The sequence below is a fragment of the Durio zibethinus genome, chromosome 23, assembly GCF_047325235.1.
Source record: "Durio zibethinus cultivar Kanyao isolate XHJ-2024 chromosome 23, ASM4732523v1, whole genome shotgun sequence".
NCBI classification, from domain to species: domain Eukaryota; kingdom Viridiplantae; phylum Streptophyta; class Magnoliopsida; order Malvales; family Malvaceae; genus Durio; species Durio zibethinus.
In genome coordinates, this window is record NC_143184.1 from 4,348,912 (window position 1) to 4,364,680 (window position 15,769).

Below are 15,769 nucleotides of genomic sequence, written 5' to 3' on the forward strand. Positions count from 1 at the left end.
TATACTAAATATATCAAAATGCATTAAAATTTGTTTAAAATTTATACATTTGATCTATATTATAAAATTTTTTAATTTATTAATTTTAATTCGAGATATAGCAAGTGATTTATTTTATTTATATATAAAATTTGTATTTCCCCTTAATAACCCCTCTTTTTTACTATTGAAAAAAAGCCTAATTAACTTTATTAATTTGTTCAATCCGTTTATATTTTTCCTTCTGTTGTCACTGTTTCTCACTGCAAAACTTTTCCTGAGAGCAAAACAAAATTGTGTTTTTATTTGAAAAAGAACCCAAAAACACTGCCCTAAAATTTCGAAAATAGGAGTGTCAAAAAACAACATAAAGGGAACATAAACTTGTCCTTTTTGGTCATTTGACCCATGCATCGAATCGAAACCCATCTACGAACGCGTGTGGTTTCAACTCTCATAGATCAAACCGAACACAAGCGTTAATCCTCTCTCTCTCTCGCTCTCCTTTTTTTTTTCTTCACAGCAAAACTAAAGAGAATTTCTTTGCTTTCTTTGTCGTATTGTTATTCTCTCTCTTTCTCTTTCTCCTAAGCCCTCAAGAATTCAACTTTTTCGTATTCATGAAAGCTAAGCTCTATCTTACAAGGTAACAAAAATCTTCTTTACTATGTCTTGTTTCTTCTTTTCTTTTCTTTTCATTTTTTTTTTGTTTTTGTACTTTTTTTTTGCTCTGCTTTTATTTATGGCTACAAGAAAAGAGTGAAGAGAGAAAAAAAAAAAAGAGTTGACGATCGAGGTTTACAGATGTATAACAATGAAAACCCATTTGTCCAGGTTGGTTTTGGCACGTGGGTTTTAACGTTCAAGTTCTTCTATGAAGGTTAGCCATATGTTTTTATGAAAAAAAAATTGTTCTTTTACATTTTTATAGACATTTCTTATCAACCGTTTATTAGTTAATATGTTTTTTCTTACTTTTTTCTGTAGTTGTTTTGTATGTTTAATCAAAATCTAATGGAGTTGCATATTAATTTTCACTGAATAATGCACAAGTTTTCTTGATTGATTTCATTATTCTGTATACTATATGTTTGAATGAGATCGTTTAGTATTCTGTATTGACAGCTATGTGTTTTTGGGATCGTTTAGATTGGTTTTATGTTGTTTTTTATCTGTTCAATCGGCATGTGAACATGTACCTTGGCATTTGAATATCAGTATCCACCTGCTTTTGGTTCTTGCTGTTGGTAATTTAGATTATTAAAAATATAAATGTTGTTATCTGTTTTAATTGTAGTCATAAGCTTCATGCTTAAATTGAGGGCCCTTATTTTTTCCCTCGAGAATTATGTTTGAAATTATATTCACCACGCTTGGTTTAATTCTTGCTTAGCTATTGGTTGTTTTTGCATTCGATTATTATGATCTTTTTCTGATGAACTTAGCCTGCACAAGTTTTTTTCCTTTTTTTTTTCCCTTTTGATGAATGTTTGTCTTGTTTCATTGCATTCATAAAGTTTTTCAACACTGTTATGAATTCTCGAGGTCCTACCTAAGTCCCAAGCATATGTAAAAACGTTAGGATTTTTTCCCGCATTGATTGCTGGAAATTACTGATGTTCATACATAAAAGGATTCCTCTGTTTTTTCAAGTTCCGTCTTTATCTTGAATTAAAATAAATAATTTGGAGAAATTATATTTGGCATATATTGACTTTAGCAGTTCCATGCAGGTCTAAGAGTAGAAAATTGATGCTGCAAGTACTTCTATCTAGAAATATTGAAATTCCCATGCATAATAATAGTTTTTCCATCCATATAAGGAGCTTGCTATGTTTGCATTCAGGACCTGATGAAGTAAATTAGGGCTCCAGGGCTGGTTTTATGCAGTCTTATGTCCATTTAATTTTTTTTTTTTTTTGCTCAATTCTTGGGCAGATAGACACTACTCTTTTGGATAATGGCATGGAGGGCATTGAAGATGAATCTGCTGAACAATTACTTGCTTCATGTTCCTTTTTGGATGAAATTTTTGGAGATCCATATGTGATTCCTCGTGTTGGAGATCAATACCAAGCAGAAATTGCACCTCTAGTTGGAGAATGTCGTAGTTTACAGGTTGTAATGGAACCAATTGACTCAAAAGTCATAATTAATGTGCCAAACCTTTTTCCAATGGGATTGCCTATCCCTCTTTTCTGGACAAAGACTGAAGAAAGTATAAATGGTGCATTTGAATTTGAAAACAGTGAAGAGAGCCACATTACGTCAAGCCATGGATGTGCAGAATATAAAGTTGGAAGTCTATATTCTGTGTTGGGTGATGGGAAAGACACGAGAGGGTATGCAAAGCTTCAAGCTACAACCGGAACTAAGCTGGATGTTGATTTACTCTTTCCACAGGAGCCAAATTCTAAGCTGAATCTGGTGGATAGATGTCCTTGTCCTCTTCCAGGATTTTCGAGTGAAGTATGGAAGGATATTGAACTTGACAGTTTTCTTCTTGGGCTATACATCTTCGGAAAAAATCTTATCCTTGTGAAAAATTTTGTTGAGAGTAAAGAGATGGGAGAGATATTGTCTTTCTATTATGGAAAATTTTACAGGTCTGACGGATATCGCAGATGGTCAGAATGCCGAAAGTTAAGAAGCAGACGTTGCATTCATGGAGAAAAGCTGTTCAGAGGATGGAGGCAACAGGAATTATTATCACGATTATTTTCTCATCTTTCAAAAGAATGTCAAGATATGTTGCTTGAGGTATTTTTCTGACCTTTTTTTAATGCACAACACCCACTCATTTGATCTTTCTAAATAATTAGACATATTTATTTTGTTAATTAGTCCTTTTATATCACTGAGTGCTGTCAAGTTACACATACTCCCTTCCTAATCATTTTATATCTCTCCTACTCCCTTGAAACTTGATCTAGGAACACTACATTATTATGTTGATGGAGACGTTATTTTTTGTTAGTTAGCATGGTTTGTTAACTTCTGAAATGTGCACATAATTTCTGATTTTTATTTTCAAGTGGTATTTATGCAAATGTGCATCATCCACACTGCATAGACACATACAGTGTTGACTGTGTAACTTTTCAGGCCACTTTGGAGAGCAACATACTTTGAGCATGGGAATTAGTGATGATTTTGTGGTGTGTAATATCGTAAACCAAAAATAACACAGATGCTATATATGGTTTGAGACGGGGAAATTGAAGCAAATTAGCAAAGAATGTAGGTTTAACTGGGGCCATGCTTGAGTATTCTGTTGGTTCATCGAAACAAAGCAGTGTTTCTCTTTGAAGATCTGTCTTTTAAAAGGGGCAACTAACTATAGGGCCGTCTTTAGAGGCTAAAATGGAGGAGCGAGATTTTTTTTTGATAATGGAAGAGCATGATTTTGGTTGTTGACTAACACATTCAGAAATATTTATGTATTAATGGAATGATAAAATATGGGAAAACACATATTTATAGTTGGTTATAATATTTTAATTTGTATATTTATATTTGTGTCTCTAGAATTAAAGTATTTGTATCCTTAAAATTAGGGATAGAAAATTATGATAGACAATCTCTCAATTGTAGGATCAATTTTAAAAAGATTTAGTTTTCTAGTTTACTCACTAGTTAGTTTTATATAAATCTAAAGCACTTGTATAATTCTTTGATGAATAGTCTTTCAACATACATTTAGTTTTACTTTTAGTTTTTCACATAGTTTTATTTCTTAGCTTTTCCATATGATATCAGAGCCAGGTTACCAATCGAACGTGAGCTAAGTGCAACACCGTGAGAGCCACCTTTAGAATCCTACGAGTTAAGTGCTACATTGTGAGAGCTACCTCTAGAATCCCAACATCTAGTGTGATTCGATGGATCTATGTGTTTTATGCTGGGTTTGACAAAGACATCAAGTTTTAACAGGGGGAGTTTGTGATGCCTAATCCCACATCGGGATAATCAGACTTTCTACTATGATATATATGGATAGATCTAAACCTAAACTTGTCACACAACTTTTGTGGGATAAAATCGTAAGATCTTCGTGTCAAAGTAGATAGTATCTCGCAGGTTGGGTGTAGATTTTCACAAATGGTATCAGAGCTTTAAGCTCTTCTTGGGAAGAAAATTTTTACTATTAAGATTCGTTTTAGCCTTGAGAAAGATAACTATGCCAGAGATAGCAAAATCTGTTACTACTACCTGATTTGAGGAAGTAACAACTAATAAAACCATCGAAATACTATAAAAATCTTGAGAACAAAGAGGGTTGGACAAAGAAGAGATTGAGAAACTAAAAAGCCTTTAAAAGCATACCGGTTATGTGCTTTGGGTAAGGTTTCTAATTCAGGTAAAGCTTTTAGTTCTCATGGATTAAATGTTTCTATTAAGCCTATTATAAATTCTTGGGTCATCGACTCAGGAGCCATAAATCGTATGACACATTCCTCACAGAAGTTTAGTACATGTACCTTGTATCCAAGTAATAAGAAAATTGTTGTTGCAAATGGTTCACTTACTACAATGACAGGATTAGGATATATTCAAATTAATCCCTCGTTTGTTCTTAAATATGTTTTTCATATTCCTGGATTGTCTACTAGTGTGATATTTATACAAAAACTTACTGGAGATATGAACTGCAAAGTGATTTTTTATCCCTTCTATTGTGAATTTCAGGACCAGAGTTCAGGAAAGAGGATTGGGCTTGCTAAGGACAATGATAGACTATATTATCTTGAGACATCAAACAATACAAGTAATATCAAGAATAATTTACCTTTGTCATTTCTTTCTTAAAAATCTCCCAATAAAGACAAAATTTGGCTTCATCATTTTCGTCTTGGACATCTTTTTTGAAACTTTGAAAAACATATTTCATTTTTTGTTCAAAGGATTAAATGCCAAAAATTTTCATTGTGATGTTTGTGAACTTGCAAAGCATAGACGTATGTCTTTTCCAGTTAGCAATAAAAGGAGTTCTAATTTTTTTTATTTAATTCGTATTGACATATGGGGTCCCTCTATAATTCCTAATATTTCTGATGCAAGGTGATTTATTTTTTTCATAAATGATTGTACCAGGGTCTTAGATATTTTTACTTAAATCTAAATTAGATGTGAATAGTGTGTTTTTAAACTTCCAAAACATGATTAAAAATCAGTTTGGAGTGAAAATTAAGATATTTAGGTTTTATAATGCAAGAGATTATTTCAACCAAAATTTATCTACCTCTTTCCAAAATGAGGGGATTATTGATTGGTTATATTGTTTTAATACTCCACAGTAGAATGAATGACAGAAAGGAAAAATAAGCATTTACTAACCACAACCGGAACTTTACTTTTTCAAGTAAATGTACCCAAATCTTATTAGAGGAAGCTGTTCTCACTGTCACATATATTATAAATAGGTTACCTTCAAGATATTTGGGATTTAAAACTCCTATAGATCTACTCTTACAATTTTATCTCAACTTTAATACCACAAACAACTTCACACATAGAATATTTGATTGTACATAATTTGTTCATGTTCACAGTCATAATAGGAGAAGTTGGATCTTAGAGCAATTAAATGCATTTTGTGGGGTATTCATCAACTTAGAAGGGGTATAAGTGCTATATTTGCAGATGTCACTTTTTAAGAAAATAAATCATTTTTTACTCAACCTTATCTTCTGAGGGAGGCTTCATGCATGAAAGATAAGGATAAAGACTTCTTTTTGCTTAACTTCTCCTCCTCTTCAACATTTTCAGCTATTAATTTTTTAAGTTTAAACTTGTCTCTTTTAAGTTCAAGTTAAATACTAAATTTGAGTTTGAACCTATTCCTAACACAGAAGATGTGACAAGGGATAATATTATTCTTGATTCTACGAAGGAATTACAAGTGTACTCAAGAAGGAAAGTTCCAAATCTTGAACCAATGCAAGTCCAAGAATCTAATCCTAACTCTGAAAATGAGGTAAGTACAGTCTTTGACTCTGTTTTTCAAAATGAGCATGAATATTCTAAAACTATAACTAGTGATTCTGATCTGCTTATTGCCATTAGGAAAGGAACCAAAGAATGTACTAAACATCCACTATACCCAATCTCTAATTTTTTGTCATTTGAAAAATTCTCACTATCTCACAAATTTTTTCTTATGAGCTTGAGCACTATTTCTATTTCAACTACATTATCCGAAATATTATCTAATGAGAATTGGAGGCAAACCATAAAAATAGAAATATAGGGCTTAGAGAAAAATAAGCCATGAAAACCGGTAGAGTCACTTATAGGAAAAAAATCAAGTTGGGTGTAAATAGGTTTTCACTGTAAAATACAAAGCAGATGGTACTGTTGAAAGATATAGGACCAGGTTGGTGGCTAAGGGCTACACTCAAACTTATGGAGTGGATTATCAGAAAACTTTTGCTCCAGTTGTCAAGATGAATACAGTTAGGATTTTGTTATTATTGGCTGCAAATTATAATTAGCAGCTTCAACAATTTGATGTAAAGAATGCTTTTTTACATGGTGATTTGAAATAAGAAATATAATAAAGGTTCCACTGGGATTTGAAAGTCATCTAAAAACAAACAAAGTATGTAAGCTGAAAAAGGTTTTATATGGCCTCAAACAATCTCTTAGGGCCTAGTTCGAGATATTTGTCAAAGTGATGCTAGCAATGCGATATAAGCAGAGTTAAGAGGGTCACACATTGTTTATCAAGCACTCAGATTCAGTGAAAGTCATAGTTCTATTAATATATGTTAATGATATAATTATAACCGAAGATAATGAAAAAGAGAGAAAATCTATAAACAATATTTGGCCAGAGAATTTGAGATAAAAGAGCTAGCGCGATTGAAGTACTTTCTAAGAATTTAAATAGCTCACTCATGACATGATATTTTTATCTCACAACAGAAATATGTGATGAATCTTTTGAAGGAAATTGGGAAGCTTGTATGTAAACTTGCAAGTAATCCTATAGAAACTAATTATAAACTTAGAAAAACTAATGAAGATGCTACTGTAGATAGAAAGATGTACCAAAGATTAGTTGAAAGACTCATTTATCTCTTATATACTAGACTTAACATAGCATATGTTGTGAGTGTGATAAGTCAATTTATTTATAGTCCTAAAGACGTGCACCTACAAGTTGTTTATCATGTACTACACTATTTGAAGGCTAATCCTAAAAGAGGTATCTTATTCGAAAGAAATTCGGGACTGGTAGCATATACAGATATGGATTATGCAGGTTTAGTAATTGATAGAAGATTCACCTCAAGCTACTACACTTTCCTAGGTGATAATCTTGTAAATTGAAAAAGTAAAAAACAAAATGTGATGGTAAGATCAAGTGTTGAAGCAGAGTTTAAAGTAATGGCTTAAGGAATTTGTGAACTACTATGGTTCAAAATTATCCTAGAAGACTTGAAAATCAAGTGGGATGGACCAATGAGACTCTACTATGATAACAAGTCTGCAATAAGTATTGCACACAATCCTGTGCAACATGACAGAATCAAATATATTGAAGTAGATAGCATTTTATAAAGGAGAAACTAGATAGTGGGTTGATTTGTACACCGTATGTATCAACTAAGAGTCAACTTGCAATTTGGTTGACTAATTGTCTCAGTAGTGTAACATTTTAAGAAATTATTTACAAGCTGGGAATGGAAAACCCCTATTTACCAGCTTGACGAGGGTGTGGGAAAACACTTAGGCTTTGTTTGTTTCACAGTAAATTACTTTCGAAAAATGATTTGCGTATTTTCAGATGTTTGTTTGACAGAAAATTAGCTAGTTAACGAAAAATGACTTATTGGTCAATGAAAAAAAAAGTCATTTTTCTGAAAATTATCTTACTAATTTAAAAAGAGGAAGACATTTTCTGGAAAAGAACTATCTATGAGTAGAACTACTTATCAATACTTTTGAGCATAATTTTATTTATAAATAATATTATATTAATAAATAAATAATATTATATTATAATATATTAATAAATAATATACTATTAATATAATATATTAATAAATATTATTAATAAATAATATATTAATATATTAATAAATAATATAAAGAATAATAAATAGTTTTATTTTAAGTATTTTTTATATTAACAAAATATTTTAATATTAAATATTATTATTAAAATATAATTATTTTTTAAGATTAATAATTTTAATAATAAATAATTTTTAATATTTTAATAGTCATATTAATATTATTTAAAAAAATAGATTTTTCAAAAAACAACCAAACAACTGAAAATATTTTTTATTAATTCATCCAAATAATAAAAAATCTCTCTCAATTCAAAAAATATAAACATTTTCTAGAAATCATTTTTTGAAAGTCAGCGAAACAAACAAAACCTTATTTACAGCTAGGTGTAATTTTATAATCTGTATATTTATATTTTTATCTCTAGAATTAAAGCATTTATATCTCTAGAATTAAGGATGGAAAATTATGATAGACAATCTCTCAATTATAAGATCAGTTTTAGGAATATTTAGTTTTTTAGTTTACTTACCAGTTAGTTGTGTATAAACCTAAGGTGCTTGTATAATTCTCTGATGAATAGTTTTTCAATATACATTTAATTTTACTCTTAGTTTTTCACAAAGTTTTATTTCTTAAGTTTTTCTACATAAAGTAAATGTAAATTAGTTTTTAGTTTTTTTGGATTTATAAAGGCATATTTTGCCTTTAACATTGTTGTTTTTCCTTAAGGAAAATAAACTTCTTCCTTTTACCAAGAGCTTTGTTGTGCCAATTGAATTGCCGTGTGGCTCATTAGTCTCCTAAAGTTTTCTTTAGAATAAGGAGCTGGTAATTTAAGCTCGTCCTTTACTTTTGTTGCTATCTTGGTCTTCTCAGTTCATTTAGGCATGCATGTAAGAATTTACTTATGTGATCTAGGTTGATCAATAAAAATGGTTGTTGGTGTTTCATTGTCAGTCTCTAACAAGCATTGTGACCTTTGGCTTCTGCTTGGACTGCTTTCAACATTTTTGAAGCATGGTAGATAGAGTGTCTGGCTTTCTGTATGGATATATTGAGCTTAATCTCTTCTTCTGGGGGTTATGCACTATTCGCCGTAAGTCACTTGGCTCAGTTTTGGAAATATAGGAGAATATATGGTCATAAAGGATTAGAATAATGCATGGAAACTTCTGTTGTTCTTAGGAAATGCATCTCTAAAATTCACATGAATATCCAGAGTTTTTTGCAGTGTATCTATAGGTCTTCGTCTGATTTTTTGAATGGACAAGAGTAAGGAGAATGCTTAATATGCTTTTTCCACTTAGGCATTTTCAACCCCTTTTATTTGGTCTATTTTTCAACTACATATAAAATGGTTTGAAAATGCGGTTGCATTTCAACTACAAATAAAAGATTTCTTTCTTCAACCCCTGTCTAAAAGCTTAGACATTTTGCAGTGTATCTCTAAGAATATTGCAGTTATTCTTAGCTACCTTTTAAGAACATCTATTGATTTCGATTGAACTCCTGGTTTTTACGTACTGTTGAAAATTTCAGTTTACTGCTGAACTATTGCACCTAATTTTTCAGCCATATTGGGTCTATATTTTTCAGAGACAAAAATATTTCATCATGGTGTTTTTATGAATTCTGATTATTGCAGGTTTCTAAAACATTTGGTGAGGGAAAAGTTTCCTTTGAGGAATACGTATTCACCATAAAGAATACAGTTGGCATTGGTATGCTCATAGAAGCTATAGGTATTGGCAAAGGAAAGCAAGACCTAACTAGCAATGCCATGGAACCAGTAAAAGCCAATCATGTAGTTTCTTTTCGTCCTGAAATACCAGTTGGAAAAGCATGTTCTACTCTTGCATCTGCAGATATTATCAAGTTTTTAACAGGAGATTTTAGGTTGAGCAAAGCTAGATCCAGTGATCTTTTCTGGGAAGCTGTTTGGCCTCGCCTTTTAGCCAGAGGCTGGCACTCTGAACAGCCAAAGGATCAGGTTTTTTCTGGTTCAAAGAATTCTCTGGTGTTTCTTGTACCTGGTGTTAAGAAGTTTTCAAGAAGGAAGCTGGTGAAAGGTAACCACTATTTTGATTCTGTTAGTGACGTTCTTAATAAAGTTGCTTCAGAACCAGGGCTTCTTGAGCTTGAAATTGAAGTGCCAGGCAGCAGAGAGAACAAAGAAAATAAGTGGGACCCAGTAACAAAACAAGATCCTGATTTTATGACAAATAAACGTAACCGATACCTCAAGCCACGAAATTCTGGTTGCAGTCGAGATTTAATGAAGTTTACAGTTGTAGATACTAGTTTGGTCCGAGGGGCTCAACGATCCAAGGTTAGAGAACTGAGAAGCTTACCACTTGAAGCTACGAGCTTATCCACCCCCTCTGGTATTTCCAGCGATTCTGAGGAGGATACATCTGATGACTCAGAAGATGATGCAGAAGAAAATAGTACTTCAAATGCTGCAGAGTCCATGGCTAATGGGGAAGAATATGTGGACTTATCAGATTGTGTAAATAGTAATTCAAACATCGTCATTCCCCACACCTCTGATACCAGCATTATATCAATGGAAAATCATGAAAGCCATAACACAAGTCTGCTTGATGAGAAGAAGAAAAAGGTTATGAAGTATAATTTCAGCCGAAAGGTGCAGTCTAGTGATTCCAAATATTTGGCTCCTGTTATTAAACAGCAGGGTTTAACTGATTGTGTCAATGGAGAATCAAGCTGTAGTGTTGAAAACTTTTCTGCTGAGAGGATGTTAAATGAAGACAATTCGCACTGTAGGTCTAGCTTGCCTGATGCTTGTGAAGCTATGGTTTTTCCAATGGGATCCCCAAACTTGTCACCAGCCAGTTCTTTGTCTAAAGGCGGTGCTGATGAGGGAAAGGAAGGCATTGTCACTGAAAACTGCCTTCATGGAGAAGAATCTCTGATAAAAACGCAGTTACATGCATTGATAGACTTGAATGTTCGTCAAGTTTCAATGGATTTTGAAACCAATGGACCCTTCATCACAGAGACGGTGCAAAATATTGATAATTCGTGTGCTCATATATCATTCTTTCAGTCCGAAATAATGGTGCAGCCTGAACCATTGAAGCTTCCTGATAAAGGCGCAGAGGTCAATCAGCATCCTGTAATGCACAACCGGAGGCAGAGTACCAGGAACCGACCATTAACAACAAAAGCTTTAGAAGCTCTTGAATGTGGGTTCTTCAGTCCCAGGAGGAAGAGAAAAGTTGCAGAGGCTCCACAGAATAACTCACGAAGAGTTCGTGGCAGGCCTGTTGTTAATGCCCTTTTTAGAAATGGTGCTTGTAAGCCCAACATGGAGGAGAGTTAGATTGGTTTCTGCAGTGGCAAAAAATGGCCAGTCGGTCTCAAATCTGAATCTGATACGTGGAGAAATGAGTGGACTAATTGCTAAGCTGGTCCTGAAAAAACCACGTCTCCCTCCACGGCCTCCAAAGCATTGTGTTTTGGGTGCCTTTCATTCTTTTAGTCAATAATTGGGAGTGCATATGTTTCCTTAATCAAACTAGGAAAACATAACACTCCATTCACCCAACCAGCTGCAGATTCGTGACCAATGTCAGGTGAAAAATTGAAGTATCAAACATGTTCATCTTACATAAGTCAGACGAAACTGATGCGGGGTTATAATCTCAGAAAGAAGAGGAGGGGAACAATTCCTTAAACCGGAGTAACCTTTTTCATTGTGGGAGCAAATGACACAGGTGGTTCTTACTGTCTTCTAGATAACTGACTTGCAAACGGTATTCCTTATAGGGGTTTGACTGCTGAATAATCGTAATGCCAACCTTTGATCTTGGTGAAGCTGACTGTTATTTTCTCAGTTAAATAAGTTCTCTTTCTCTATAAACTTTGTCCTCAAAAAGTGTATAAAGCAAAAGAATTTTACTTCGATATTAGATTTTCAATTTAACAAAGTTGTCCTATTGTTAGTATTATATTTTTTTAACAAGCATATGGTCAAATTTTTAATTAATAATTTTTTATTAAACACGAGGAATGGAAAAGGAAAAAAAAATTGGAGAATCAAGAGTCAAGATTAATAGCACTTATTATTCTGAAAGTGAAACAAAGTTTAACCAAGTATGCAAGTCAAATTGCTCGTAATCTTTGATTGATACTATATTTCAGTTGGACAGGTCGGTCGCATTGCGTGATTTGTTGTTTGCAGTTTCTTTCTTTTAGTTGTCTATGAAATTGCCATTGCAGGATATCTGAGTTTTTTTTTCTGGATACAACTTCAGAGAGAGGTCAAAGTAATTGGCAGGCAAAAAACTAAGCACTTGAATTGAAGCCAGTCAAAACACACAGAAAACAAACGTTCAATCAATACTCAAAATGCCAAAATTTTTTCGCTGGCATGTTACCTACCTGGGAAAAAGGGAAGAAAAGGAAACTTAAACCATATAAAAACAATGGGAACTTTCCTCCTAAACCTGTAGTATTTTTTTTTTTTTACCCATTTTCGAGTTATCAAACGGTTGCAGATCATTGATGTTACTGGTGAAAATGAGCCATGTTTTCGAGGTGGGAAACCGCTGCTTGAATTACTAGGCAAACAAGAGTAGGCTCAGCTCTGCCTCTAGAATCGAGGGTCTCTTTCAATTTTCATTCTCTAACATGAAGAAAACCTTATTCTTCTCACATCCGAATCAGGCCTGATCTTAATTATCCAAAGGGCAAAAAAAAAATTTTAATTCTTGATGACATGGTCAATGTCACGGACGGACCATACCTAGGCCCATTTCCACTTCGAGCCCTAGAGCTTGGGACATTTTTGCTGAAAATTTGTCTTACATAGACTAAGGTCTGAGAGACCCCACTTCACAAGGCTGATGGTGATAACTGATGATGATGTTAATCACTATTAATGTTATAATTCAAAACCCAATTCCTATTAGTCTAAATAATGATTTTCATCTTTCTCACTTTCTAGATTATCTTCAACAAGTCAAAAAGGTGTTGGATTCCCAAAGATTTTTCTTTCTCTCCAAATAATCTCCATCAATGCTCCAGTGATTGCCAGGGTTGATATCTCCACGTTTTTAAAAGAAATTAACACTTGGTTAGAATTTGAAGCAAAACCTGTTCGGGATTTAGCACGATGAAAAAAAAAAGAAAAACAAGTGATTAGACGTGATGTAATATTTATGTCATAAATTTTTTTGAATATAAAAAAGACTATTGAATAAAAAAAATTACAGACAAATAACTTCCTTTGCTTATTTAATTAACTTTAATTGAAACTATATCTAGAGCTTCTAATAAAGTGATTCATGTATTTATTTTCTCTTTTGTTTTTAGTTTATAAATTTCAAATTGGGACCATTTGAAAGCTACGTTCTTACCGTAGAACCAGTCAAAATGAAACAAATTATTTCAAATCCACCAATTTACAATAATATTGAAAATTAACCATCAACAGACACAAAATAGACAAGGTTCACACTTGATGCAAGACTAAAATCTTTAAAAAAATCTTTCTCCTTAATTACTTTTTATTCCTTTCTAATTCATCGTAAAAAACACGTCAGTTTCAACAAACAATAGAATATTCATGATTGGTTTTTTTTTTAACCTCAATCAAACATCGTTTTCATAAAAATATATATATTTTAAAAAAAGGAAAGAATGCAAGGCCATGGCCGTCTTTTCTGTTGTTTATATTCCATGGGGTTACTTAGCTTATGTCAATTAGAAACCTGGTTCGTTCTAAATTATTCAGCATTTGTGACACTGCAGCATCTGAATGGTGTTTAGGGTCGTCCTTTATATTCGATCTTTGCCATAAAATAACCAGGAAAATGTATAATGTTGGAACATTTTTGTCTTCACACTGTTGTGTTTATGTTTGCTTCATAAATTCTATCGATCCGCCATCGATGATAACCAAGCAATTCTGTTTGTCTTAACTAGTAGTTCGTGATGGAGAAGTAGCAGATACTTGCAAAATGGTACAGTTTTGAAATATGATTGACCTGAGTTTTGGAACTTAGCCAATGGTTCATATTCTTATTTCTGTCTCTTTGTTGTTTCTCATTCTACAGCCGGGCTTCTTGCTGTTTCTTATTAAACATGTGAACTAATTTTTGGAAAACTAAATCCTGCTAATTGACATGGATGGTTCAATTTTCTTCTTTCAAGTGGAAAAAACTGAAAGAAAATGCCACTAAAGAAAGTGATCATCTGGTTTTTAACATGAAATTTCTTCAATACGATCAAGAAAGTTCAAGAGTATGATCTGTTTTTTTCTCAAAAATACGATATTTGTGGTGATATTTTGGGATTTAGTTTTGGTCTTATCCAAAATTTCGATAATGGTTGTTAACTGAACATATTAGTATTGAACAAATGAACAAGCACTTGTTCTTCCCTGAGTTCAGGATTGTCTTGTCAGTTAGGCAAATGGCTAATACGTTTTTTCTAAAGTATCACTTTTTCTCCCCTTTTGATTGAACTATAGCGTCACCTCCATCATGCTTGAGTCGGAGATAAAAAAAAACACACACACACAAAACCCATTGGCCATAAATAAGGATAGCTTTAGCATCCCTAGAGAATCAAATAAAATACTTTTGCCCTATAATATTCTTAGACAATTACAAGAAGGATTTAGTTAGAATGATGGAAATTCAAACGCTTATAGAATGTGATATTATACAAAGTTTCATGTGTTATCAGATGATATATTGTAAATATAATTTTTAAATTGTGATATGTTTTATATAAAAAAATTCATAGTAAAAGAAGAAAGTGTATAATAGAAACAATATTTTTATAAGCACAGCTTTTTCTTGTTCAGAAAATTCAGTAATTAGGATAAAAAGTCACATTGATGTAAAGCAAATCCAGAGGCATAGTTTTACCGGTTGAAACAAAAGAAATTCTGGGTAATGCAATTGTTTAAGATTACATACAAGTTTAGATGTCGTCGTTACTCTAAATATTATAATACTGTAACCTAGAAAACAAAGCAGCAGCCATCTTTAATGGGGTTAATAACTTATGTATAAGATATTGAAACTCTGGACACTGACTTGTTTGGTTTCCTTGATCGTTTGGATCAAACCAGACAAACAGGATTCGGCACAGTTTCAACTGATAACGGAGACGCATCCTAATGATATAACAAGCTTCTTGCACCTTTTTTTGATTGGTTTAATCATTAATTTGTTAGGCAGCCTTTTATATTATTACAAAATATTTAATATGATATCTATATCAAAAAAATGTTCGATTATAAAGTTAAAAAAAAAAAACTAAAATTTAAATAAATAAAAATAAAATAAATGAAATATAAAAAAATTGAAAAAATCCAAAAATAAAGTAAAGTAAATTTTCATATTTGATTGAACATTTTTTTATTATAAATATCATATTAAACATTTTTTGATAAGAAATTTATCCCTTCTTGATTATATATTGTGATATAGACTGCAAAATTGTTTTTGCAAACTAATTTCATGGAGTGGGATAAATGCATAGAAGGAGAGAAATATAAAAATTAAATTAGTTTTAAAGATGATCATTGTTCAGATGTAAATTCCTACTGTTTTATAAAATAGAATTTACACATTTTCAAAAAGTTTGAACTCAAAATCTGTGAAGATGAAGAAATTTGCTCAACACAATAATTGTCCAATCTTTTCAAGTATAATTGAATTTTAAACTTGAATTGATGGACTTAATTTCTTTTCAACAATTGATATCTTTCTTTAGCTAGTTGAAT

At 32.2% G+C, this 15,769-nt stretch overlaps 1 protein-coding gene across 3 annotated transcripts; it reads left to right on the plus strand.

The window, feature by feature from the left end:
- Positions 1-308: 308 nt before the first annotated feature.
- Positions 309-11,957, plus strand: LOC111314155 (uncharacterized). 3 transcript variants are annotated; one of them, XM_022915221.2, is made up of 6 exons: positions 458-625; positions 814-859; positions 1,918-2,739; positions 4,669-4,747; positions 5,832-5,956; positions 9,650-11,957. In XM_022915221.2, exons 2-6 carry the CDS (start codon positions 854-856, stop codon positions 11,348-11,350), a joined length of 2,733 nt encoding a protein of 910 aa, XP_022770956.2. In that variant the 5' UTR covers positions 458-625; positions 814-853; the 3' UTR covers positions 11,351-11,957. The 3 variants fall into 3 exon arrangements, with proteins under 3 accessions (XP_022770957.2, XP_022770958.2, XP_022770956.2); XM_022915222.2 differs by lacking the exon at positions 814-859 and having other exon boundaries at positions 309-625; XM_022915223.2 differs by lacking the exons at positions 4,669-4,747; positions 5,832-5,956 and having other exon boundaries at positions 429-625.
- Positions 11,958-15,769: the final 3,812 nt, after the last annotated feature.

Bases quoted from the DNA above. Each gene is read 5' to 3' on its own strand.
- LOC111314155 (XM_022915221.2), top strand. The intron at 2,740-4,668 runs GTATTTTTCTGA...TGTGAATTTCAG, and splicing joins GTCAAGATATGTTGCTTGAG to GACCAGAGTTCAGGAAAGAG. The intron at 5,957-9,649 runs GTAAGTACAGTC...TGATTATTGCAG, and splicing joins ATCCTAACTCTGAAAATGAG to GTTTCTAAAACATTTGGTGA.